Source organism: Scomber scombrus, chromosome 17, assembly GCF_963691925.1.
Source record: "Scomber scombrus chromosome 17, fScoSco1.1, whole genome shotgun sequence".
NCBI classification, from domain to species: Eukaryota; Metazoa; Chordata; class Actinopteri; order Scombriformes; family Scombridae; genus Scomber; species Scomber scombrus.
Genome location: NC_084986.1, coordinates 14,554,984 through 14,582,439, shown reverse-complemented (window position 1 = coordinate 14,582,439; position 27,456 = coordinate 14,554,984). Strand labels below are relative to the sequence as shown.

Below are 27,456 nucleotides of genomic sequence, written 5' to 3'. Positions count from 1 at the left end.
TGGCCCTATTCTTTCTCTCCTCTCCGTCCTTTGATATGGATGCCAGCTCTCTTTTTCTTCCTGCTCTTGTTCTGTCGTCATACCAGAAGATTATTTTTGGATGAAGAGAATGAGGCAGAGGACCCTGTGTCCCAATCGCGGGCACAGGTGTTAGCGCTGAGGTGGGTGCAGCTGGTTGTTGTCAGAGGTTCAAGTATTCACACCGGACAGATTTGGGTTGAGGTAAGAACTACAGTGGATGGAAAAGGATGCGGGTGGGCAATGACATCACAGGAAGTTGCTATTTGGGTACACCTTTCATAGGTGCATAATAGCATTGGGTTTGTTCCTCTTCCTGATCAGCATCGCTGTATTTTGCAAAATGGGATAATGTTCATTGTTCATGTTTTTAACATTTAATATCAGAAATATCTTTTCTGAAGCCCTTCAACCTTCCAATCTGAATAGTTTTATTGTCCCTAACCAGAATTATTAGCCAGAATGTGTTGCCATGTACAGCAAGTACAGCAATACCATGTGGTGAACGTTTTTGAGTGTGATTAGTTTTGTATCCAATCATTTTCTGTCATGCACAATTCACCAAATCTCAACAAATGCCATCAAACACAGCTCCAGCACTGCTGGACTCTTGACTGCTAAAAACAAGACAAGATATAACATTTAAAACTGGTACATCTTATGTGGAACCAGCAGCGTCCAATACGAGCTACAAATGTATTCCATTAACAAACTTTAATACCTCTTATTTGAAGATCTCCCATCCATAATTCTCAATCTGCAAACTGGCTGCAAGAAAAGAGAGACAACTCAAAAACACAACTTGATTACATCCATGTCTGACAAGTAAAAACAATGACCGACTAAACCACTGAACACTTAAATCTATTACAAATAATCAAACTCCATACGTAGTTCATGAATTTGCAGTAAAAGTTAACAAGTGGACCCTGATTTAAGATTATTTTTCCAGGGCCAAGAATTCACTTTCATGCATGTTTAACCCTATAGCGCCCATGTTTTTAGAAAACTCAGTGTTGCATGCTGCGACCCCACCAGGGTAAGTGGTTTCTTTGGGTGAATTGACCCTTTAAAGCTAATAACTTTGGTCTACCATGAACCTTTTTTTTATTTTGATGAAAAGTGACTGAGAGTAAAAATAAACCAAGAATCGCAGTCTGAACAGACCTGACGTCTCTAAACCAGATGAGTTTTTCCAAAAAGCACTTTTGATGACATCATCATTATAATAATCCTAAACAGACTAACCTGTAGACTATGGTGGCTGTGTAGTCCTTGTCAAACTTCCCAATCAACCACTCAAGCTGTTGCGAATCCAGTGGTATTTTAGCTTCCTGCAGACATGACAACCTCATGTTCTCTGATTCTTATTCATGCATGAGTGAATATCTGAATACTGAATTTCAGTTCAGTAATTTTCTGTGATTTTTTGTACTCATTGATTACATGTATTAATATATTTTGAAGTGCGTTGGCTGACCTTTACAGCCTTTCTAAAGTCATGGGTGGAGACTTTCATTGTTTCTTCTTTGTCCAAAGCATGAAAGAAATCCAGGATACTCTCATTTCGCTCTTCCAGGAATTTCTATGGAAAAATCATGTTTCAAATTTGGAAACATTTCAGTTCTTTTTCATAAAACTGTCAGTCAGTAGCACAAAGTGGAACACTGGTGCTGTCTTAGGAGAAAACATATGAAGTAAACACCTCAAATAAATACTGGACACAATTTTTTGGAAAGTCGTGAGTGTAACTATTAATGTAATATTTTCTTAATATCACAGTCCTCATTACTGACCTTAAAGATCTGAAGGGCGGACAAGTTTCTGGTGACGAAGCTCATGATGCTGTATTGGACATCCAGAGCAGGTCCCTTCTGACGGGTTTCTTCCAGCAGCTCAACAAAGGCCTCACACACAAACACTGACTGCACTCACACATGCACACACACAGGCACAATTGTAAAATAGAAGTAGTACTGCAGGCAGAAACGTATATAAACGTGTATGCAGTGCACATATTCACGTACACACAAGATTCACATTTAAACAGAAGTTCACATACTGAGGTGAACATTGCTTGCTGCACTTACACAAATATCGATCTCCTCCACTGCTGATTGTGTGTTGTTTTTAACTGTCTTGAGCAGCGTCAGAGCCCCGATATTTGTCAGAGGGTTATGGGAGAGCTGAATAAAATATGCACACACCAAAGTTTACATTTAACACAGTTTCTCCGAGTGAAAAAATCTGCAAATCACCATGATGATGATCTATGACAGCATAAACTACCAGTGCTACAGGATTCAACTTTTTGTCAGCTCACCTTGAGGACTCTCAAGGTGTCATTGTTGGCCAGGCCCTGGCAGAGCAGCGTCACAGCGTCATCGTCTATACGGTTGCCCCTCAGGTCCAACAACACAAGTGTGCTATTTTGCCTCAGTGCTTGACCCAGTGCCTCTGACTCCATGCGGCCGAAACCGTTCCACGACAGCTGGAGCTGCTTCAGAGTCGAGTTAACCTGAGGGAGGGAAAATATGAGCGACAAGCAGCTGTGACAGAAAACAGACCGTTAAATATACACCAAAGGCTTTTGTGCTCGAGTGTGTTAATGGTCACCTTCAGCCCTGCACACACAGCCACTGCACCGCTCATACGGAGGTGATTCCAGCTCAGATTTAGGACCTCGATACCTACATTTGAGGCTTTGAGGAAGGGAAAGACACATTTTAAAAGTTTCAATAAGTTTGAAACCTTATAAAAAAAAAGAAATTTTAATCAGTAAATATCCAGGGTTTGGTTTTTTTCTCCAGTGCCTCTACAGTGCTGTTCTCCAGGGGACATGACACCGACTGACACTGGAATTTAATTGCTACAATATTTGTGTGGGCATCAAATATTTCTTCAATTTCACTTCATGCTGCCACTCAGTCACGTTATTTTGAACACACTATATATTTCTCTGTGACTCTGTACATTATTTTATCTTGTAAAAAATGGAAAAATATGCAAACTAGCTAAACTAAATTATAGTTTATATTTTCTACTGTACCTAACATATGACCCAGGTGCACTCCTCCTGCATCACAGAACTTGTTGTGACTGAGGTCCAACTCTTTGACCACATAGTCACCCTGTCAGAGAAGATAGAAAATTCTGGATTGCAGCTCAATGCAAATTTAGATATGAAAGTTGCTTGAATCATTAGTTAGGATGTGAACATAGGGCTCTGCAATATATCAATATTTTATTGATATTGTGATATGACACTTGGTATGGTCTTTGATTTTGGATATTGTAATATCATTATATGGCATAAGTGTTGGCTTTTCCTGGTTTTAAAGGCTGCATTACAGTACAGTGATGTCATTTTCTGAACTGACCAGACTGTTGTAGCTGTTCTATTATTCGCCTTTACCCACTTACTCATTATAACCATATGAAAATCTTGTGCAGTATTAATCAAGTATCAAGGTATTGGTCAAAAGTATTGTCATTTGATTTTGTCTATATCCCCCACCCCTATGTGAACATTATAAATGCTCTTTTGCTACCTGGATTCAACAGTCGATACTTTGGACAAACCTTTAAAGCATCAGCAAAGCATTTAGCAGCAGAATCATCAAAGTCATTTCCTAGGTGAGCAAGGAGAAAATATTTAAATTACTAATAAAAAAAGAGCTCACTTGTCCTTCTCTAATTGTTTCTGTATTACAGTGATACAGCCATGATGTGTGTGTGTTTTTAAGCACCTGAGAGTTTGAGGGATTTGATGTAATAATTGTCCAGCAGCATTTTGGAGATGATGTCAGCTCCTTCGAGGCGCAGCTGATTGTTGGAAAGATTCTGAAGTAAAGACATCGGGTCATTCTCAAGGTGAAAAACACTAACGTAATCTCAACAGAATTAATAATAGTAAAATACTCTTTTAGTTCAGCATTTTCAGAACTGATGTATTCAATGTGATTGTTTTAAGATTAATTACTAGACTCTGAATGCTGATGTTTGTTTGAAACATCTCCATCAGATAGCGTGTCCCAGCTGTCTGAAGTCCATTGTCCTCTAGCTCAAGGTTGGTGATGTGATTGTTATTCTAAAAAATGGGGGGAAAATTTAAATTTGAATGAATAACATAAAATACTGAACATTTGAGGTACATGCCATATCCCAATTCTCTCTATATCTCTCTTTCTTGTAAACTGCATAGAATATTTAGAAAAAAGGAAATTATCGCCCACATTTTATACAGAAATAATGATGATGATAATTGAATTTTGTAGATATCTGTACAAACTTTTTCATTAAAGTGATTATCTAGATTCTTACTTGCAGAACAATGGCCAGAGCTTTGGTCCCTAGAGGTCCCAAACCATAGTGGTTCAGATTGAGATCGGTTTCACCTAAGTGACGAAGGATGGAGGAAACAGGAATGGCTCCTATCCGCTGACAGGCCTGCAGGTACACCTCTGCTTGAGACAAACTCTGTTTTCGATTAGTGCCACCTGGAAGAAAAGGACAAAGACAGAAAAAGAGAGTAAAGGTGAGAAGACACTGGGTTGAGAAAGAAATATATGGGGAAAAGTCACTTGGGGACAGTTTATTTTGACCTTTTAATTTGTTATTAATAAACCATGTGCTCACTGTAACCTACTGTCTGTCTCCAGATCTGTGTCCCACTCAGCCTCACTGTCCCCCTCTTGGCCCTGGGTGGACGTGTCATCTGTCTGATCCTGGCTTCCTGTGGGAGGGACTGACTGATCAGATGGCTGCCGCTCTTCCTCTTCCTGTTCCTCACTGAGCTGGATGACCACACTGTCTTCCTCATATGGATCCATCACAATACAAGAAGCTGAGACCCTCACCTGTTCCTGTGACACACCTGTACAAACCCCAAAGCACGTGAAGAGAGGTGAGTTTTACTACTACTTTTTGTGATGGTGTGGGCTACAAGAAATATTAAGAAGGTCATGGCCTTCTAACATATTAGTTTGATGTCATTTGAAGAAAGACAACCTAACTATTTAGGGAAAAACTATTTGAGTACAATACAAACTAAAATAATATGGGTATAGTATTAGATTTTGACCTAAGGCCTCTCCCTTTATAAGACAAGATTTTTAACTAATTAAATGACCAAAAAGCAGCTGACAGTGTAGCTGAGAGACTTTTGAGGCCTGTGGAGTGGAGCATCTTCACAATAGTTACTTAAGGATGTGTTCACAACAAACAATACAACAAAGACAATAGTCAGGTACTGTACTGTAATGAATATTGAAACACGTTTTTCATGCTGTGATCATTCCTCCTGTTCATACTGACTATTAGAAGATTCCTTCATAATGCCCTTACAATTAAACTGATGGGGGCCAAGATTCACAAGGATCCTTCTGTGAAAAAATATATTTAAAAGTTTACTTGAAGACTTTATGTTGCTTCAGTCAAACAGTGCCCCCAGCAGCTGCCTCCCTTGTCTAATGTTACACTTCTGTATTCTTTCACCAAGTTCAACACTGTCCCAGGAAACACAGAGGGAATTTGATACTAAAAAGACTGTAAATGTGGCAGATATCCACTTGATATAACTAATTCAGACTGCTTGTATAAGCTGCAGATCATTTTTAAATACATTTTTTGCACAAAATGACCGTGTTTCACTGTTCATATGGGCACCTGACTACAGTAAAACCTGAACCTGTCCATTAACATGAGGCTCAGTTGATACCTGCTAAATACTACCAAGTTTTAGGTCATCAAATAGAAGAAAAACTGTATATTGGTCCAAAATAAAACGACATTATATTGATTTTTTTAAAACATGTTTTGTTATAGCCTACATACGTGCAAAATTTAGCACGAATAAGATAAAAAGTAAAACATTATGTTACCTAGCTTTCCTGAGTTTGAAGTTAGAAACGTTAAAAACCGTTAAGTGGCAGACCGTTGCTGTTGCGTTCAAGTCCCCGAAAAAAATCCAGTTGATGTGGATTAACAAAAACATCTAGAAGAAAATAAATTAACAATGAATACGTTATAAAAAAAAAATAAACATTGCTTTTGTCCTTACAAGACTTTAACGACCACTTGTGAAGCTAAATTTGGTAGTTCACAAAACTTCCACTAGATGTCGCTGTTGACCAAAAAGTCTATGTAACAATTAAGTAGCTGGCCTGTAACTCAGGCCAACACTTCCACATCATTACTTATTTTCTTCTGTCTATCAGAGATCTGATAGTGCATTCAACACTTTTACTGAGCTCATTTCAACCACAAAGAGCATACCTTTTTATGGTTCCTATAATCAAGTTTTAGGGGAAGAGTTATGTGTGCTCAATGTATCAATTTCTATTGAGTGTGAGTGTGTGAATGCGAGACAAAGAAAATTATTTTCAAAAATGTAACCTGTGTCTATGGTGACCCTTCCTTGCTTTCTCAACTATTGTAGTGAAAGTGAGACTTCAGCAAGTTTGTAACATGACAATAACTATTACATTACACTGTAATGTAAGGGTGTTCAAGAAAGTTTAAAAAAAAATTAAATTAAATTAAAAAATATATATAATTAAGATACATGAAGATAAAGATTAACTTTGAGGAGGGATTTATGAGAGAACTCAGAGATGTATGCAGTATGCTGACTATGCAAAACTCATAGAAAAATATAGTCTCAACTGTTTAGAGTTTGTTAAAAGCCAGTCAGCAAATTTCTGTTCTCTCTGCAGATGGCATAGATTTCTCATGCTGCCCTGGAAACAGGGACCTGCAGTAATCCAGCCTAGAGGAAACACAAGTATGAATTACCTTTTTGAGTTTTGCAAATGAAAGCAAAACTCAGATTTTGGCACTTTCCCTCGGCTATAAAAGGCGTGATTGCACAACTTTTGTCACTTGATACTTCTGGTGTCATGACTAGGAGGAACAAAGACCAGATTAATTTCAATAGCCAAAGCCCAGCCAGATGCGAAATATTACACGTTTGTTGTAGGAAAAGAAAAGAAAACAATACTTGTTGTTACTTGTAGTTAGAAAATAAATTTTAATCTATTCAGGGTAACAGAGTCATACATAGCAGATACAGGTCCAGAACAGACATCGAAATACTGCTCAGCTGAAGAGAAATCTGCTTGTTTTCACAGCTGTTTGACAGCGCAACATGACAAGAGACAGACTGTAAAGATTGAAAAGACAAAAATCACATCAAGTGATTAATAAGCATTTCATATATGTTTATGTATACAAAGCAGTATAAAACAAGTACAATAATGGACAGACAAAAAGTCCAAAAAACAAGGGTGTAAACATTTTGTGTATATGTGCTTTTCATGACGCCAGCGTCACCACAAATCGGATCAACCGGTAACTGCCATCGTCGAGGCAGGGTATAGAAATCATCATTATTACAAAAAAAACGAAAACAAAAAACCTTTACTCCGTCTGGTGTACTTGTACTGAGTATTGTATCCTAAAAACTCTACACCTGTATAATTCGGCTAGCATACAAAGGAAAACTGCAGAACACTAAGCCTTTGTGGGCCTCTGCATTGAAACAATGCCACACAAGCTACTCAGGGCTTTTGTAACAGAGCACCATATTCATATTAGTGTGTTTCCTCAGCGTTGTTTCCAGTCATACTCTACTGCTGCCATTGGTCCCTTTTATGTAGAGATGGTTGAAGTAACAACGAGGCACAGTGGGTGTCAACAACAACACTTAATGCGGAGATGAAACTGGGGATTTCCAGTCTTCCAATGGACAGAGCCAGCTCATGTAGCAGTACTGAGGAAGACCTACAACCGCAGGTCATTGGGCAGACTCTCCAAAAGTCTCCAGCTTGGATCTCAAGTGCTTACTTAGAAATGTATTGCCAGTAATGTTTTCATGTAAATGGCTGCCATGCTGGTGCTAGTTTGGGCTTCAGGGGACTCCACGCCCCTTGTGTCCTGGTTTTCACTTGGTTTCAGCGGACAGCTGCTCCAGGAGGGGGTTGGCCTCGCTCTCAGGTGTTTTGACGCTGTCGGTCCTCACGATGCAGGTGGGCCGGTGGAGGTTTAGCATCACCATTAGCTGCTGCCTCTCCATTCGGAGCTCCTCGATCTGTGCCTTCAACTCCGAGTTCACCATCTCCAGACGCTCCGATTCCTGGACAGATATGTTGAATTTTAACATACTGTTGGGCACTTGAGTACTTCAAGGCAATGATTTTATACTCGTGAGTTAGTTTTTACTTCCTCTAAAAATGAACTAAGACCAATAACAGAGACATTAAATGAGAAGAACAGTATGTTAATGTTCCTCTACATACTCCTAATCCACCATATACTAATATTCAGTTTTAATAATAATAATTTTGACAGTGTTTTTGTTGTATTGCTTATTTTAACTTTTCATACAGTGTGTTAAGTTATAAATAAGCTGTGCAATCTCACTTGAAAGGCTTAAATGCGAACTAGCTGTTCATGTTAACTGAAGTCAGCATTTTCTTGGCTACCGCCCATTACTGCTCTGTTTCTGCTGGTCAGTGTGCAGTGCTGTGTCATGAACTCACCCTTTGAAGGAAGTCAGTCCGTTCCTTCTTTTTGTTTCGGCATCGTGCTGCTGCTACCTTGTTTTTCTCTCTTCTTCGTTTCCTCCTTTCTTCATCCTCGTCCATCTGCACACAAAATATTATTAAGTGTTGTTAGTATGAAAAACAGGTGTGCAAAAGAATCAGACAATTACTTTATGAATACATAAACTTAAAACCAAAAAAGTAGTGATCACTTCTTAATAATTTTTGTATCGAGAACTAGAGGGGGCTACATTTATAATTACAAATCAAAATGCAATGTGGTGTCTTGTAAGTTCACTCAACAGTTTTTTAATAGCACCCCCTTTATACACATGTACTTTAAACGTGTGCTTTTTAATTAGATTGAGTTACTTATGTGGATTAAATTAGTTTAATCCTTTAAATCTTTTAAAACTATAAGGTCTCATAATGAGCTCAGAGCGCTGCACCCACAACATTTTTAAATTCAACTTTTCTGATCTGGTCAATTAATTTTTTAGACCTGCTGTCAGGACATTTAAACCTTTTTAAGCCGGCGCTTGTTTCTATTCAACTGGCACCAGAACGCCACACAGACTGATAGGGGGCTTTGAAAACCTGCTTCTTGTTCCTACTGTCTGACTTGATATATATCTGTCATACACCCTGCTTCTGTCCTATATCCTCCTCACCTCTGTCTTGATTGCTAGCGGCCTCTTCCCCAGCCTTCCCAGGAAATGCAGTGGGGAGAGCATGGTGCCCAGCTGACGGAAGTCCGCCAGCTTCAGCTGATCGGTGAGTGTGGTGGCCGAGATGCCCGCCAGCGGGCCCAGGCTGGGCAGGGAGCCAGCTGCCAGTGCAGGGTCAGGTATTTGTCCCGGCATCATGTCCGACACGGCCACCACCGCTGCTGTGAGGAGAGAAGAAAAAGGGAGAGAGAGAGAGGAGAGGTTACTCACAGTTGAACTTAATCACTTTGAGTGGATTCTTTCATTCTGGGTGGAGGCTGGGTTCTGTACTGCAGATTATTTTCTCATTCGTCTACTCTCAAGTCATAACATGAGTCATGCATTTCTACCCTTCATCCATTATCATATTACATCCATCTGACTGTTCATCTCTATTGATCTTATAGTGATGGCATTCTTTCCACAAAAAGATCAATTTAATATTTTCTGTCCTTGTCATCAACCATCTTGCTAAATACAGGTTGCTGTTTCCAAGAATGCATTCAAACGTTGACAGCTTTGACAGCTGTGTTATCTTCTTAGTCAGCAGCCGGTGAAAAAACAAACTTCACGCTGTCAGCAGCTACACACTCATCTCTGTAGCTTCACATGCGATGGGATGCCGCGATCAAATAAACCGAGGGCCATCTCCTACACTCATGCTTCTGATAATTCACAGTGGTTTTCATCTCCAACGTTCATTTTGGGTTTTCGTAATGAGGATTCAGGGGATATCAGAAGCATTTGTGTCAAAACAGAGCGGGTAGCACGCACACACACACACACACACACACACACACACACACATTCCACCGCCACCCTCTTTCAACAATTTTGGGTAGTTTAGAGGGTTTGACCGCAGCACTTTTTTTTTTAATGTAATCACGGAGGAATGAGGGACAGAGAGGAGAAAAAGGAGAACTTGTGCAGGCCTAAAGGAAGTGGCTGGAGAATTAAGACGTCTCTCTAATTACTGTAAGACCAAGAGTTGGAAAACTTCTGATGGCCAAATAAAAAACAAATGTTACAGATGGGAACAGAGAAATACGAGCCGACTCTACAAAGGCCCATCCCTGCAATCTCTGAGGGAGAGGCACAGGAAGACTTTTAGAAAAGTCTAACAAGAAATTGTTTCACTCCGACTGTCAAATATGTATATAAAAGAAACACTTTCTTTCCAAAATGATAAATTCAGTGAGTAAATGTGCACAATTTTCTGCTGACGACATGTTTTACTGAATAGAAACAGAATAGGTAGATGGTTAAAATCTGTTTTTAACAAACACCTCTGTATGAGTGATACAACTGAACAACTTCAATAACTTATGCTGACAAGACGGCGGATAAGATTACACGACAAACCCGAAAGCTACGGGGAGTTTAAAAAGAAAAAAAAGATTGATGACATATCAGTGTGACTTCTACACGAGCTCTCGGCCGGAGCTGAACCTCCACAGGTTGGGCACAGACCGAACAAAGCCCCTCTCATATGGAACCAACAAAGACATGTATTGTGAGGTGCTGCGAAAAAACAGCTGACTTTGCTGGTGGGTAACTAGCTGACAGGCCGACTGCATTGTAAGTTATATTAAGTTTTTATTTCTTTTACTACTCCTTTTTTTTTTTTTTTTTTTTTTGCACAGGGCTGAAAGACTCTATTACAAAAGCCATAGAGGAGGTAATGAAAAAAGCAGCGTTATGTAACTCTATTCTAATGCACTCCACCCTGCTCATGGGCTGGTCTTTAAAGTGTTTTTACAGTTGGACTCAAGTTTACTGTCGAGCGTGGCAAAAACCAAATCAGGTCACTTTCGGAAAGAGGAAATCGAGCGCTGAAGTATAGTTCTGTTGTTCCTCTGATAATTGATGCAGGCTTGGAGATAAACCTGATTGAACGTATTTGTTTGATTCAAATTTCGACGGCGTTAACCATCTTCATTTGCATGTAACATCTAAACTTCCTGTACTAACTACCCATCATAAGATATTAAAGATAAAATGGAAGATAAAAATTTTAAAAAAGCATCCACGCTCAGAAACCTTCCCATTCACACAACTCTTGACCTGTTCACCACCACCTTCAGTCTGCACGATTTATTCGCTCCAAGGACAAGTTGGTGTGTGGAGCCAGTGTCCAATGAGGCATTTTATTATTTAATTCCTCACTGCTGCCCCCTCCCTCCCTTTCCTTTCGTTTCCCCTGCCCTCCCCCCGCTCCCTCTCTCTCTCTTTCTCTCTCACTGTATGTATACTCCCATTTACACTGCACTTGGCAGCAGCCTGTTGTTTTTGCTGGAGAGGAAAAGAACAAGACAGCCCTGGTAAAAATCTCTCTCAGACAAAATTCCCTCTTTCTCTGAAACTCCCAGGAGAGGAGTGAGGAATGGAGGGTGCCAAGGCCTTCTCATTCTGCAGAGAGACTGTGTAAGAAACAAGGCAAACCATATGGCAGCTAATCCAGGGCTGAATGAGAGAGGGAGGATGTTAAAAAGAAAAAGGCCAGACAACGGTATGAATCATTGGACTGAAGGGACAGAATCATAAACGCTGTTAAAGTGTTCGATGGAGACCTCGGTGAACTCACGAAAAACAATCATCACGTTTGTGATTTTTCACGACAGCGCCGCCTTAAATGTCACGTCTACAGTTTGCGTCTTGTCTCAGGCACACGTTTGTAACTTTAACTGTTTAACAAGTCAAACACAAGTACGTCGTCCTGACATGTGATTCAAGATCATGCAATCCGATGTAAACCCTGTGTCAAGAGAACAGCCACAGGAACTGAACAGCCCGTTAGGAATGACTGAGCAAATCAAGTCAGAGCAAAAAATGGAATCCGGCGTCCAAGTTGGCCAGACACTCAGGACAGGGTTTACAGACTCAGATGGATCAGGCTCCGACCTGGGCAAACATGATATTTCAATGTAAACTGACACTGAAAATTCAAGTCAATTCAGGACTAATCTTATTTTATGTCTGTTGGACTGGTGCTCACGCAACCCGCTGCACTGCATGTGTGCTCAGTCAGACATATTGCAAGGAAAGCCCCCATTCCTCACTATGGCTTGTTGAAACATGCAGTTGAGGCCACCTCTTACCACACACACACACACACGCACACACACTTTCAGTATATAAGCATACATAAACCTCAGATTTGTCTGCATGACATCAGATCACTCAAATTAAAACAAACCCACAGGGGTTTTGCCAGCAGGCGCCAATACAAAGGTGAAATGTATGAAGCAAGATGCCTCTCAATTATGAGACATACTGTAATAGTGAGTTATGCACAAGTCCAGCATTTTTTTATAGCGCTGTTGTAAAGTAAGACACATACCAGACTCCTGAGGTGTCTGGCTTTTTAATTTAATGTGACTTTTACATTGAGTATAATTTTTTTTTTCTTTATGTTTAATTTGTTCCGCCACTTTCAACCTGCCACACAAGTGTCTGAAAATCCCCCTTGCAAACTCATCAACACCCAGTCAAGCCTCGAGACATGAAACCTTAAAGAAGTCTCATCTGTACAACACGGGGGAAACTTTGCGGATGCAGCGCACAATTATACCCCAAAAGCATGAGTCAAACTGATTTTACATTTTTCAAAAGGAGGGGTATTTTTCTCTCCTTTTTTTCTTTTTTTCTTTCAGCAGCAGCAGCAGCCTGCAGCCAAGGATTAGTGGCCAGCGTTTGATGATGCAACGCCGTTACTGTGCTTTTGCAGTCGAGCAGAAAAGCCAGTGCCACAGCTTTTAGGACCACACCGGCCTCAAACAAAGACAACTACACAGCCCGGCGGCAGAGTGGGCACCGCCGCCTCTCAGGGCTAACTGAGAGGAGACGGACTGAAGCCAAGGGCGGGGAGCGGAAATGTCATGTATTAGTTATGAAATATAGGACCGCTGCTGGCTCTGGCCCAAAACCAATCTGGCTGCATGTGAGTCGTGGTCTAGCTGGAGGTGTGTGTGAAGAGAGTGTGTCAAAGTTTGCATGTGAGGGTTCCTATATGTGAACGTGCAGGTAGCGTGCCATGTGTGTATGTATGTATGTGCTCTGTCTTCAGCTCAGCCAAATGTGTCCATTTCCTGAGTCATTCCTGAGAGCAATTAGCAATGCTGAGGAATTCAGCCACTTACCAATAGCCAGCAGCACGGCTGGAGGCCCTATTATCCTCGTCCCCTATAGAGATGGTTAAGGAGAGACTTGGTGGTGGTTGTTGGGAGGGGTTACAGGGGGTTTTCAAAGGCCACTCATTACCTTCATATGCTGTTGCTTTCTAAAATATGAGGCTAAACTCTACCAGCACAGTCATTTTGGTGACTGAAGGAGGAGTCATTATTTTCTGGCTAATTTATATTTGCCTTTGAGACAAAAGCTGCATTGTTACACTTCCAGATTACTCATGTTTAAAAATCATCAGATTGCAGCACTACGGTTAAGATACGCTCACTTTTCAAGATGTTTTTTTTTTCTGGTCAGGGTACTTTAACTCTAAATTTGGACTAATAATGCGACGCGTGGCCCACACGCCAGTGTCTTGCAAAACTCTCGCAAAACAGCTTCAATGGCTCGAACTCCACGCAAACGCAGAGAATGAACAATGAGTACAGAGGCTGTGGCCAAGGCACGCTCTTTCAATCTTTGGCCAAGGTCTCAGCGATCATCATTACCGTCTGCACTCAGTCAGGCTATGTGTTGAGTTACAGCCTTTCGCAATCCTCTGAGGAAACCAGGGAATTTGGCACCATGTGTCCTCGAGGACAGGACAGTCCAAATATACAGTATCAACATTCCTCCAAAACCCTCATTATATTTTCGTTATGACGCCTTAATAATAAAAATAATAATAATAGTAATGGCTGTTGTTCTGATCACGCTGTGGTCATTTCTGGTCATTAAACTCGAGGTGCTGGTGATCGTGTGTGGGAGTTGAAGTGATTATCACAACAGAAAACAGGATCTCATTTCATTTCAGCTTTCATTTCTCGTTTGGCCGCTCGCTGCCACAGATAGAGGGAACCTTTAAAAATTCCTCTGGTGAAGATGACTAAACCTTCCCAAAGCAATTCAAGGTAATCATACAAGATTGTCAATGATGATGAGACCCTAAACTGTGGCAGTAATAAGCAAGCTTAATTCCCCCCCCCTCACAATTACTGCTGGATGTCTCCACAGTGAGCAGGCTGGAGCACAGTGCATCCAGAGGTTATCTTTTGTTCACAAGGATATTACACAAGGCAGCAGAGGAGAAGTTCAACTATCGCGTTTATTCTAGACTTCAGCTCAAGAATGAACTTTTTTTTTAGACAAAGCCAAACACAAAGCACCTGCAGATAAGCACAAAGCCGCCTTCACTCAAACATTACTATGTGATGCTTGGCTGGATTCCTGCTTGGCCTTCATGCCATTCAAACAGTCGCACATCTATATTCTGCATCTGGGTGGTCCTGGTTGAATTATTATACAGTAACATTACTATTTTCCTCCACATTGTAAGTCAGGATTAGACTTTGCATGGCACAGCTTTGGCTTGGCTCAGACATGGATTAAATGAATCAAACTATGAAGTGCTCACAAAAGCCATTTCAAACGTATGGAGTTCACGTAGATGATAAATCCAGGGTGGGTTTTGTGCAATCCCTGACGATAAGATATTGGCAAACCAAGTCCAGAAATTAGATTTAATGCAGCCTGTTGAAGCAATCACCATGATTATGTAACATGTGGTTGTCACTTTAATGCTGTTTCATACTTTGTCCTCTGATATTTCCTCATCTGCCCCACGTCAAGCAAGCGCTTGCTCTGGTTAAACAACCCCCCCATGTCTGCACTGCACAATGTGTTCAATGCTTTTGTTGCTTTAAGAGGCTGAGCCCATGTTTAGGCTGACATTTGGGGACAAGACTGCTTTTTGTGCAAACAGAGAAAACTGGCTTTAATTTCTACAGAATTTCAGGAAATCTGAAAATCATAACTTTGAAAAGACCATTAATAAAAAGCTGTTCTCTTAAAAAAGCAAACACACACACTGGCTTTAATGTCTGTTCTCTCAGTTACACTTTTGGACATGTGGGTGTTTTCCTCCACAGTGTATGTCTGGGCTGTCTTTACACACTGTTTTTACAAACCATGTGGAAAGGCTTATGAGGACTACAATGTGATACTGATAATGTGATACCCACAGCAGTGAATAGCTGCTGGCCCAGCATTAGTATTAGTATGATTGAGCCTAGCTGTTGCATAGTTGGCTCGCTCGCCTGCAATGCGTCTGCTGTCTATTCAGCGCACTGAGGTGCTGCTTGGCAATTCCTGCTCTCCAGAGACGCACTGGAAGGCATTTCTACTTAAAATAAACCCTGTGCGCCCACGTCCAGCCTCTCAGCCCTGTCGGCCCTGCGCTGCTTGTCGGCTCGTCAGCCCTTCCCCATTAATCCACTGCAGCGTTCCATTTATGCGGAAACCATCCTACGGATGTGCCCGGGCAGGCGCTGGGGCATTTAAACCCTCTGCAACACACACTTGCTCACTTAGACGCACACAAACATAAATACAGACAAAAAGGAAACACATACATCAAGAGCACACAGATATTTTTCCCCTGCATGGCATGTAGTTGTACGAGCAAACAGCACACTCATTACGTAGGAAAACACTGAACCTATGAACTTGCCAGTCACACACATGATCTAACCCTTGCCACCATATTTCCCATTCCATGACTGGCCTTTAACCTTCAGGCCAACCAGGGCAGATAGCTGAAATTACCTCTGGCCTAGATAGAGTTACTGTCCCACAGCAAAGACACAGAGAAGAAGGGGATTTTTACCGGTTGCTCAGAACATTACGCTGCTGTGCTGACCAGGAAGCGTAATATCAGAGTCTGTTTATTAGGTAATATGCAAATTCCCTTGTGCAGCCTTAACACACATAAATCATTCTCTTATCCAGTGCAGGGCAACATACAGTGCACACAGAGTACTATGATGAGCCAAAGCAAAGACTACAAACACAAGCCTATTTAAATCCTTGGCTGCACTCACCTGCTGCCGAGTAAACTTCACACTTCATTTGCATCACTTATGTTTAAAGGTGAACTAGCTATGCCAAGATTGGATTTATTTAGTGTGGCAGAAGGTGACAGGATACCCATAAATCATACCCGATTAATTAAAATCTAAAACTCTTTTAAAATGATACTTACTCAGAGAAAACCTGTCAGTCGTCTTCTGTCAATGATGCAACTGTGTTTGGACGCTGCAGACAAGCAGAATGAGATTTATGGGTATTAGTGGTAAAAGTCTTAGCATTGTTACATGAGATGAAACCGCCAACAACTAATGTGGTAATTTGTTATTCTATTGAAGTCAATTTGTGCTTGTTTTTAAGAGGAAAGCCATTTTATCTGATATGCAAATCTAGTTTTGTAACTTCATGTACAGTACTGGTGTAGTGGTAGCATGCAACATGCAGACTTTCAATGAAGGAGTTGCAATAATAATGTAATAAATAATAAAGTGGATTTCTTTAATTTGCAAGCAGTTTGCATTTAATTTATATGCATGTAAATATGTGTTTGTAAGCTAAGTGTGTTTTTTGTCATTTATGGGATAGCTGCACTATCCATCTATCTATCTAAATTAATTAATTGATAAATAAACTGACTGATTGTGGTGTTACGGTACTGTAGACAGGTGACATGACTGCACAGCAAAGCTACAGCTGACTTCACGTTTCTTTGCATCGTGTAGTTTGGTGCAGCAGACTTTGAGTTAGCTTAGCTCGCAGTTACAGTGAAACCCCACAATGCGCAGCGTGTATAGCGTTACATAACTGTCTCCACTAGCGGGCTAACCGACACTTCTTCTGTTTAGCAACACTGAAACAGGGACTACCGACATGAAAGTACCGTCAGTCGGACACAGACTGAGGTGTAATTTAGCTTTAATGACTGTAAATTACGAGCAGTTTAAAGCGACGGTTGCTAAGTTACGACAACGTATTTAACAGTCGTGGCAACGGCTCAGTTAGCTGACGGAAAACTTTAAAAACTAAAAAACGTCTGACTTTTTTTTTTTTTTTTTTACAGCATTAATCCAGAACAGCGATCAGGAATATCGCTTAAAAACTCATATAACTAAATAAAATTCAGTGTATTTTTGCGTCTACAACGTGGTGTGAAAAAGTGCAAATATGTCCAAAACAAAGAAAGCATAAAAACCATAGCAACCATATAAGTCTTCGCACACTAACCTGTTGTGCGTCCAAAAATCTGCAGATAACAGTGTGTCGGTGCAGGCGATCAGGAGTCGGATGTAGGTTTGGGGACTATGTGAAGTCGTTGCATCAGCCCGTTTAAGTACTGATCAGGTCTGAGAGAGCGGAGGAATGCGGAACTGCTGTCCCAGACGTAAGCATGGATGAAAATAATGTAAGAGGAGGGCTGAGGGCAGACACACAGGGTTTGTTTGCTCCACCCCTAGCAACCAAAAAACATACACACAGCAGAGCAGAGGGAGGAAAGTTTCAGCTGAGGGACACTTACAGGCAGTGCTTTCCAATACATGGGTCGCTAGATTAATCAAAGAGGTCGTGAGATGATAGGAGACAGGAAAATACAAACATGTTTTGGACAAAACATTGTGATTTCCCCCCCCAAGCTTTCTTCTAGTTGTTGCTTTGTTTCTTGTGGATGTCTGCGTGTTATTCAAATAAAACTAAATCTACAGCTGCAAGGTTAGTTGATTAATAGATAAGTCAATCAACAAGATTAATCAGCACCTATTTTGATGATCGAATGATTGTTTTAACCTCTTTTTTTTGCAAAAAATGTAAAAATAAAAAAAGATAGTTTTAGTTTATTTAATGGAAAGATTCATGGCTTTTCTTTGACGAACATGACAATAAACTTTGGGTTTTGGACTGTTAGTCAAAACCAGATATCTGAGGATGTAATCTTTGACTAACTTTAACAGATTTTTAAAAAATTATTATTTTCTGACATTTTATGGATGAGACGATTAACCAATGAATCAAGACAATAATTGATAACTTAACTGGTAGACAATGCAACATGTGATACAGGGTCACAGGTAGACTTTGCTTTGTTTTAAGGGGTCACAGGTCAAAAAGGGTGGGAACCACTGCCATACATTACTCAATAAGTACAAAGCTATGGGCATAAACTCACATAATCTCTTTTTAGCTGCAGGGGTTTTATGATCTGATAGATGGTAATGGTGATTATAGTCTATATCAGTCCAATGTAATGTAATTTATTTTATTTTGAAATACATATTTAAGGTTTAATTTCATAGCCTATAGTAAAATGCAACTCAGCCAGGAAGGAAACATTTTTTTCCTTCCTCTATGGTTATCTACTTCCTTGCCAATTCACTTTCAGACAAAACAAACAAACTGACAGACATACCTGACACTACAAGAACAATGATAACACTGATTACGTCTGTAACCTCATAATCGCTCTATATTATCAGATAATCAGAAAGACTGCAGAGATAAAAACTTAGAGCTGAGACGATATGCTGAGCAACAGAAAGTTAATATTTGTTATTATTGTGATAATTACTTAATCATTGGGGTGATTTTTTTTAATGAAAGAAAATCCAAAATTCTATAACAACAACTTGATACTTGATAATTGATCAAACTATTTTTATTATTTTAATCAATTAATCAGTTTTCAGTCATTTTTTAAGAAAAAAATCCAAACTTATCTGATTCCAGCTTCTTAAATGAGAATATTTTCCAGTTTCTTTGGTCTTCTATGATTAATTAATTGAATTAATAGACAAACAATCAGAAATTATTCAGACTTATTGTTATTTTTGAGTTATTGATTTAGTATTATTTGGACTTCTGGATGATATGTTTCATCACAGGGGGTCAATTCACTCTGCAGCATGTTATTATTTGCTATTTATTTCATAGTTAAGTTACATTTAAATCATAGAGCACCCCAAGGATGAGGACATATCTACGTATCTAATTACACTTTCAGAAGATATTTACCATATTAAATGACTATTAAAAAAAAAAATTTAAAAACCCTGAGAGTCATTAAAATAAGTGAGGCATTAATAGTGGGTCCTGTCATCAACTGAATATACTGAAAACTGAAATACAACTAAACCTATTGCTGAGTGCAAGTGACAACTAATTTAACTTTAGCTATATTGCAAATCAAACATTTAATGTCTAAATGTGTTAGTGGGGACTTTTGATAAGTTATTATTGCCCAATAAAGACAAGAGTCACCACTTCCTGTTTAATTTTCTTCTAGTTCTACCTTTCAATGAGTAAAACAGAGTGTACGTTTTGTTATTCTTGAAAAACAAAAAGTGTATAACTGAAAAAAAACATGCTTTCATTCATAGATTTAGAGATTCACTCTACATGCAGCAAATTACACACATTTATGAGCCTGTAATAGACAACCAGTATTGCTTTCCTCAACACAAATTCATAGACAGTGATGTGATGCCAGAGCAATGCCGTAAATCTTGCAGGGCATTTGCACATGTGGCTTTAGCTGCTGTGAATGCCTGGTTTTATTTTCTTTAAAGTCTCCTTCATTAATATGTCATTTAATTCATAATCCAATATTGTTTAAGGAAACATAATGCAACCATAAAATCATAAGTGTTTCTGTTAAAGGTTCCAGAAAATTCCAGGGAAAAAAAGGAAACTTAACCTGAATGCCTCTTCCTGCTGCTTCCCTCTAGTGTGGGTAATCGTAACTACATACCACTAAAACGTGTATTCAAAGCACAGAATACAAACAACCCCTTTTTGTTCTCTTTTTCAAAAGCATTACTCGTGCATTACTAGAATGCATCATTTAATTTCCTGATTATCTAAATGTTAGATACTAAATATGTGGTTTAAATATTTTCATAAGGAACAACTCATCCTGTGAACCACCTTTTAAATATATTAAATACATTTTACAATCATTATTCGGGTCTCAGTCGGGTTCCTCATGATGCCATCTCAACTGTTCCACCTAGAACAAGCAGCTGAGTTATTAGAGGCTCACCAAAATACCCCACTCTGTTCCTTTTTTTAGATTCTAATTTGGTTCTGCTGTGATTTATGTCTTGCATCTGAGGGGAGGTTGGATGGGGGGACTATGCGTCACTGTCGCTCTTAACATAGATGACAAATTTTAGGAGGTGGGGGCTGGATGGGGGGTGCAGGGTATTTGGGGTTAAAGCAGAAGTGAACCAACAAACAAAGATTTCATAAAACAGGAGGGTCTTGGACGTCTGTACAGTAGTAAAGACAAGACACAGATTCTCCCGTTGCAGATGTGAACTTTGGGCTGAATTCTTCTGCAGGAACGCAGCCAGACATGTCACTCACTACATGAACACACATGGCTTATTTGGCACTTTAAGCCTTTAAGAGGGGAATTGTCCCTGCCAAGAATCATAAGCCATGATAGTGACACTGTGTAGAAATACACCAGTCTGGAAATGCCGGCCAAGTATGCAGAGCATGTTAATTTGTTCGACAAAAAGTTAACAAAAAAGATCTGTTGGGTTTTTTTTAATTGCCTTTAGGGTGACAGCTTGTTATGTTTCAGGATGTGAAATTGACAGTGTTTACAGCTTGTAATTGAAATTACAGCATCATATCTTATAAATATGTATCACAATCTTTATCTCTTTCTGCGCAAACGCTCCAGTAAGTCTCAGCATTAAAAATAATCCTGGGTGCACTTTCCAGCAGCTGCCCAAATGATGAATGGAGAGCGAGTGCAGTTTGTGGTTTTGCAGCTTTGCCAAACTTATGCAGAGTTCTTGCTGTGTGGGCGTCAGAAGTCAGACAAGCACTATGTTTTCTGTCTCTTTATACAGACATTTTTGTAATAATTAAATTCCAATGAACCTCTACGCATGGTGCATTTCTGGCATTTCTGGTGGCTTGTTAAGATGTAAATAAGCCAGTCATATTTTCTTATTTCCCTCATAGACTCAACCTTATCTGCATGTGATTGAAAGCAGTGGGTTATAATATCAAAATTGTCATTATATTATCCAACATCTTATCACTGGGAAATACCCTGAGAGCCAGACACCTCCAGACACTATCCTGACTCATCATCCATCACACTGCAGACACTATAGACAAATTTTATTTTTACCACCAGTGCATTTAATCCTGCCTTCCTTCCTTTTTTTCCTCTTTCAAAATAATCTCAGACGGTTGTAGACCACGTCAGTGTATGTCTAGTAATGAGTAGAGGATGCACATTTTCAGTCAGGTTATTTAAAACTATATGGCAGATGTCCTGCATTTTGCCATTTTGGGAATTGAATTTGGAAATTTTGTATTGCCACAGAGTGATATTTCCCATTTACTAACAGGGGGGAATGGAAATCTCGTTTTGTCATCGTATATTCGGCGTACGTCAACATCTCGTTGGAATCATCAAGTTGGAATTTATACATGCATTCACACCAAAATATTAAAATGGTAATTGCACATGATATTCACCAGTGGCTCTCAAACTTTTTCACGTCAAGGACCCCTAAACTAATACAAATTAGACCACGGACTCCCATCTGATAAGATTTTCGCTTTAAAATGTTGTATGCAACCCATAACATAGTCATACATTCTGTCATTGTGTTACTTATAGATGGAATAAGAGTGAAAATAAATAATTCCCCTTGTTGCTGGGGATCCCCTTGAAATCCCTCAAGGACTCTGGGGGCCCCACTTTGAGAACCACTGATCTATACAATCAGTGCCTCAACTGAGCTCCCAGTGCTACTGTAATAATGTTGTTAGACATGATTCACCATTTGATGTTCATCCACAGTCTCATATAAAGTATCAGAGTTTGTATAAAGTACATTCTTTACCAAATCTTTGCAGTTTTACACACGCCAATGCAAGTTTAATAGCATGATCAAACAAGTGAGTCAAGCACCAAATCATCGCATTTTGTTTCTTCATACTCCAAATGTACCATCTCCAGTTGGAACTGGACAGTCTCAGCTTACGTATACATCAATACCATCTTTGGCGCATGGTGCAAGTTTGCTCTCTCATAGCATTACTCATGACAGGTGACCCAGTCCTCCCAAACCCGTATGACATTGATTTATCCCTGTAAATATAGTACTTCCTTGGGAATATAACAGCAAGCAAGAAACTGAGTGGTCAGGAGGTGTATAAGGATGAGATAACTGAGGTGGAAACAGTGAGTGCACGACAAATAATAGAAAGAAAGAGATCTGTAACAAAGCAATGTGAGACATACAGGGGGCTGATGTTGTTGGGAGTAATCTCGTCCTGAAACATTACTATAGTGAGCAGGGAGGCCATGATTCAACCTCCTGCTCTGTTTTGTTTTTCATTAACTAGCCGGGTCGAGTCAATTACAAATCACAATATGAAAATATACATAAATACACTCAAACGACTAGACTTATAGGCCACAGATACTGTCTTTATTTGTGTATAGAGGCCAAATGGAAACAACTAACAAGCTTACAGCTGTCTAATCAATGCATATGAACTGATTTTGGAACTTATCATATCACCATTAATAACTGACCTGATGTGCGGTCACATCAATTACAAACAAGTCCCATATGCCAACGGACCTTTTTCCACAGAAGACATTTTGACATGTCCAAACAGGAAAAGCACAGGTGTAAATAACAGAAATTAACGATGGCTCAGTTCCACTCAGCGGCTTAGGTTTCAGCGTCCTGGTATCATGCACGTTGACTCACGGTCACACCGTCATAATTTACTCAGACACTTAAAGAGCAAACAGACCACGGCCGTCGTTAATGTTATCAGTGACACTTGTGACACCCTACTATGATAAGTCAGAACCTCTTCTGTGAAAACAGTCTATTACAGTCCACTAATCAAGTTGTAATCGGGGTGTTTTCTGTCATTATGGCTGCTCGGGTTGAAGTTGGGCAGAGTTGTGATAGGAGTTATGCGAGGTCACAAAATTTTATGGTACAAGTTGTCAACAAATGATATGTCAGTCGCCCACACATTCCTGAGAAGAGGTCAAGTCAGGCAAGACAATTAAAAACACCTGTGTGGGTGCAGCATGGGTGTGTGGCCTGTGTGCACACATTTGAATTACTTGTAAATCCACATACTTCTATTTCTACCCTCACTACATGGCAGAGTTAAATATTTCATTTTCAACTCCGCTGCAACATTTATTTAACAGTTATTCTTACAATTACTTTGCAGAGTACAATAAAATTTTGACATACTAGTATATCATGAATTATAATGACCCAACATTAACATTAAATAGTCTACATTTTGCTGCTTTTAAAATTACAAATGCAAGATTTTTACTTTTTATAAAGTAGTTATACATTACTGTTTTGCTACTTTTACTTTTGAATACTTCTTCCACATGGCCACATAAATACACTCAGTCTGACTCTTGAGTAACCTCTGTGGGAGTATACATTTACTCAACTGCTGAACTTAAAGAGGTACTTGTAGTCTATTTTTACGTGTTTTTCCATTTTATGCTACTTTCTACATAACTACAATTCAATAATATTTACTCCATTCATTTATTTGATAACTTTAGGTACAACATTGCAACATTGCATATGATGTAATTATCATAGTTTTAACACCCCAAGGAAGGTTCTTAATTAGCTCCCTCTTGGCCCTTTATAACATTAAAACACTTCTTATATATCAATGCATCTGTAATAATAATCAAGTAATATAATATATATTCTTATAAAACTACCAGGGATCATGCTACATAATGTGTACTTTTACTTGTGATACTTTTATGTAAACTTTGCTGATGATTTTACTTCAGTGAGAATCTGAATGCATGAAGTAACTTCACATTGTTCCATTGCTACTTGCTAATAAGTGAAAGATCTTCTTTCCAACAGTAGTCAAAAGCCTCAATAACAACTTTAAAATTCAAACTCTCCTCCCTCATCTCATGCAATAAGGTTGTGGCCTGATGGTTGGTTGTGAGCAACTTGGTTGTGAAACAGGTTATGGAAGTGAGAAGCATCACATTGTTTGACCCACACCAAGTCTGATGGAACAAGCAGGTTAGTTATGTTGCTGGACATCTCTAAGTGCCTAATTACACTTTCAGAAGATATTTAACATGCTAAATAACTGTAAAAAGTTAAATGGTGGGTCCTGTCATCAACTGACAAAATGCATGTAAAAAAAAATAATTGATGTAACAGTTACTGTATATCTCTATTGCAAACCAAACATTTAGGGTATAAATGTTTTACTTTTTTCTTTTTTTTAAACTTATTTTTATTAATTTTAAAATTAATAAACAAAAACAAGGCAGAAACGTTTTCTTCACAAACATCAAGACACCAAAATACATACAAATAAGTTTAGTAATAAAAAATTAAAAATAAGTATAGTTGTATAAATGTTTTACTGGTGGCGTCCCCAATTTTCCTTATATGTTTGCAGCGGTTTATTCAGCTTTTCCTTATGTGATATTATACAACCGTGAAACAGGTGATAGAGGTGAGAAGCATCACATTGTTAGACCCACACACAGAGTTTGATGGAAGAAGTGGAATAGACAGCATGTGAGTCAGAAGACATCAGAGGAGTTGACAGGCCCATCCATCATCAGTCTAAAAATATGATATAGCCAGGCACAAAGACATCACGCACACGCACGGTTTGATAAAATGAGGATATGGTCAGTTTGATGCTCGCCACTGCTCACACACTGCAGCTCCACCTACTGATTATAGAAAATACTGCACTGTCCAGACACATGGAGACATGGGCTGTAACACGTTTAACAGGCTGTCTGGAATTTCTGAATGAATGATGTGGAATGTTACGTTAAGTGAAAACATTATGGCTTTATTGCAGCCTTATATCATGACTGTGAAGGCTCATGCACACCTTCACCTTTCTTGCAGACAAGTGCGTAGGAGGAAATGTCCATTAATTGGCAAGAGAAGCGAGAATTCCCGCACACTGTCCTTCAACTGGCAATAAACTTTATTATAGGCTTATCGCCAGTAAAAGGACTTAAACTTTATTCTTTGGTTTATTGCCAGTATTCAACTTCAATTTTATTTATATAGTACTTTAAACACAACATAGTTGATCAAAGTGCTTCACACAGAGGTAGAACACTCACAAAAATAAAAACACAATAAAAATAAATATATAATAATTAATGATAAAAATTACAACAACAACATCAATAATAAAAAAAATACATGGAGTACATAGGGACAATTAGTTACATTTAAAAGATAGAGTAGAAATATGTTTTATTGCAGCCTTGGAATAGTAATTCTTAAAAGTGCTGTATGAATAAAAGTTGTTGTTGTTGTTGTTGTTGTTATTGTTGTTAAATGCTCCATTAGCTATTCCGAGAAAGGGTCCGGCTGTATTAAATTAGGCACTCAAGTTTTCGTCTGTTTCCGCTCAGCAACACTCCTGCTTCGGTTTTTTCCGGTAATGTACTCTTGGTCCCAGCCCCCCCGTCGCCATAGAAACAAAACAGCCGCAGTTACCCATATATGGTCAAGGGAAGTGACAGAACGCGCCGATCGCGTGTTGACGTCAGGCGCAGTACACAGCGTGGTGCTGTGGTGTCGGATTGACCGTGACAATAGTGGAGAAGGAGCTGTGAATGAATAATTAACCCGCTGTCTCTGCTGCTCCCACACTCACTCGCTTCTGTTTTTGAACACGATTCAGCCCCAATGATCGAGATTTATGTAATCCCGAGTCCAAAAATAGCCACTCTGCATCTGCATGGAGGTTTGTTTGTTGTTTTTTTATGAATACTTCTGAGGTTCAAAGTTGATTTTTGACCTTGGTAACAGTATAGGAGAAACTAGATCCATTTTGTCGCTGCTTTAGAGCGTCAATGCATGATCTTCATCATTTTATGGTGGGGGGAATTTTACGTTTTTCATGACATTTTTAGGGCTTATTGATCGATTGCATAACTTGAAAGCTGAGGATCACAGTTCATTCTTGACCTTCAAAACAAATATCACTATGGGTCCATTTAGTGGCTGTTTTAGAGCTTCCAATCATGATCTTCATACGTTTGTGGTGTTTGTGCAGTTATAGGGAGATTTTCAAACATGTTTAAAGACAGTTTAAGACTGACTTAAAAACTGAGATTCAGAGTTAATTCTTGACTTTCAAAACCAATCTATCTTCATGGTTCATTTAGTAGCTGATCTGGATCTTTTAATCATGATATTCACCAGTTTACGTTGGGGGAGATTCCCCCTTTTTTAAACATTTTTAGGACTTTCTGATAATTTCCATGAATTAAAAGCTGATGTTCAGAGTTCATTCTTTACCTTAAATACCAATCTCACTACAAGGACCATTTAGTAACTGTTCTGGAGCTTTTAATCAATTACACAATCTCTCTCAGCAGATGAGAAGACAAGTTTAACAACACTTTTATTTTCATTCCTTAAGTGAAAAAAGAAGAGGAAATTAGAACATTTAAAATTCCATTACAACTGGACAAACCGCATGTGCTGAGGAAGATCATGCGATAAGTTCAAGAGCTCCAAAACAGACACTGAATGGAGCTTGTGGTGAGGTTGTTTTCTTACATTAACAGACTGAATCACAAAAATGGCAAGAAATTTCAGTGTGGTATAGTCTCTTTTTATTCCCAGCGTTTTATATATATATATATGTTTTTGCATCTGATCATTTTTGATAAGTAAAAAAATAAACTATGTCATAAAATACATCTTGATAAAATACATGACACAATCTTTTCATGGAAAAACTCAAAAGGAAAAGTCAAGTCAGGGGACACCTTACAGCAAGATGTTACACCTATACGCTACACATGAGTAACCCTGTTATTTTCACTTGTTACATCACAATCAACAGTAGTATACACACACACAGCAGGCTATTGAGCATGATCTAACGTCACATCACATTAGGGATTATTTTAAAAACACAAGATACCACCTCTTCTTGGATTACAGATGACTTTGTATTTGCATGCATTTTTGACACCAGCACGAAATCTCAAGTCTCCGAGAAATGCACCAGCAGTATTGAAGAAGTCAACCCTGTTACAGCCACAGAAAACATTTCGTCTACACAACATCCAAAACTCACACTACAAAAGGTTATTTGAGAGAGATCAT

At 39.1% G+C, this 27,456-nt stretch overlaps 3 protein-coding genes across 4 annotated transcripts in view; all 3 read right to left on the bottom strand.

The window, feature by feature from the left end:
- Positions 1-770: 770 nt before the first annotated feature.
- On the bottom strand, positions 771-4,850 carry LOC133998071 (leucine-rich repeat-containing protein 74A-like). The gene is made up of 13 exons (XM_062437814.1): positions 4,667-4,850; positions 4,342-4,517; positions 4,001-4,108; positions 3,768-3,861; positions 3,601-3,650; positions 3,068-3,149; positions 2,635-2,720; positions 2,342-2,536; positions 2,109-2,204; positions 1,815-1,943; positions 1,499-1,603; positions 1,267-1,352; positions 771-786 (listed from the first exon to the last, which is right to left on the bottom strand). The coding sequence occupies exons 1-13, from the start codon at positions 4,848-4,850 to the stop codon at positions 771-773; spliced, it is 1,407 nt and encodes a 468-aa protein (XP_062293798.1).
- A 2,180-nt stretch (positions 4,851-7,030) lies between these two features.
- Positions 7,031-17,652, bottom strand: jdp2b (Jun dimerization protein 2b). 2 transcript variants are annotated; one of them, XM_062437642.1, is made up of 5 exons: positions 17,522-17,652; positions 16,473-16,525; positions 9,233-9,450; positions 8,559-8,663; positions 7,031-8,152 (listed from the first exon to the last, which is right to left on the bottom strand). In XM_062437642.1, exons 3-5 carry the CDS (start codon positions 9,425-9,427, stop codon positions 7,961-7,963), a joined length of 492 nt encoding a protein of 163 aa, XP_062293626.1. In that variant the 5' UTR covers positions 9,428-9,450; positions 16,473-16,525; positions 17,522-17,652; the 3' UTR covers positions 7,031-7,960. The 2 variants fall into 2 exon arrangements, with proteins under 2 accessions (XP_062293626.1, XP_062293627.1); XM_062437643.1 differs by having other exon boundaries at positions 9,233-9,447.
- The window catches only part of LOC133998070 (protein c-Fos-like), a 16,590-nt gene continuing 2,464 nt past the window's right edge, over positions 13,331-27,456 (bottom strand). Inside the window, exon 5 of the mRNA XM_062437813.1 lies at positions 13,331-13,450. Coding sequence (XP_062293797.1) covers positions 13,331-13,450 — 120 coding nt within the window. The remainder of the gene's footprint in view (positions 13,451-27,456) is intronic.

What these genes read in the sequence shown, in the direction of transcription:
- LOC133998071 (XM_062437814.1), bottom strand. Translation starts at nt 4,850, where the DNA reads ATGGATCCATATGAGGAAGACAGTGTGGTCATCCAGCTCAGTGAGGAA. An exon ending in CTCTGGCCATTGTTCTGCAA is followed by an intron (nt 4,109 to 4,341) that starts GTAAGAATCTAG and finishes CCCATTTTTTAG; the next exon opens with AATAACAATCACATCACCAA. An exon ending in GCACCTGGGTCATATGTTAG is followed by an intron (nt 2,721 to 3,067) that starts GTACAGTAGAAA and finishes CCTTCCTCAAAG; the next exon opens with CCTCAAATGTAGGTATCGAG.
- jdp2b (XM_062437642.1), bottom strand. Translation starts at nt 9,427, where the DNA reads ATGATGCCGGGACAAATACCTGACCCTGCACTGGCAGCTGGCTCCCTG. An exon ending in CGCTAGCAATCAAGACAGAG is followed by an intron (nt 8,664 to 9,232) that starts GTGAGGAGGATA and finishes TTTTGTGTGCAG; the next exon opens with ATGGACGAGGATGAAGAAAG. An exon ending in GGACTGACTTCCTTCAAAGG is followed by an intron (nt 8,153 to 8,558) that starts GTGAGTTCATGA and finishes ATATCTGTCCAG; the next exon opens with GAATCGGAGCGTCTGGAGAT.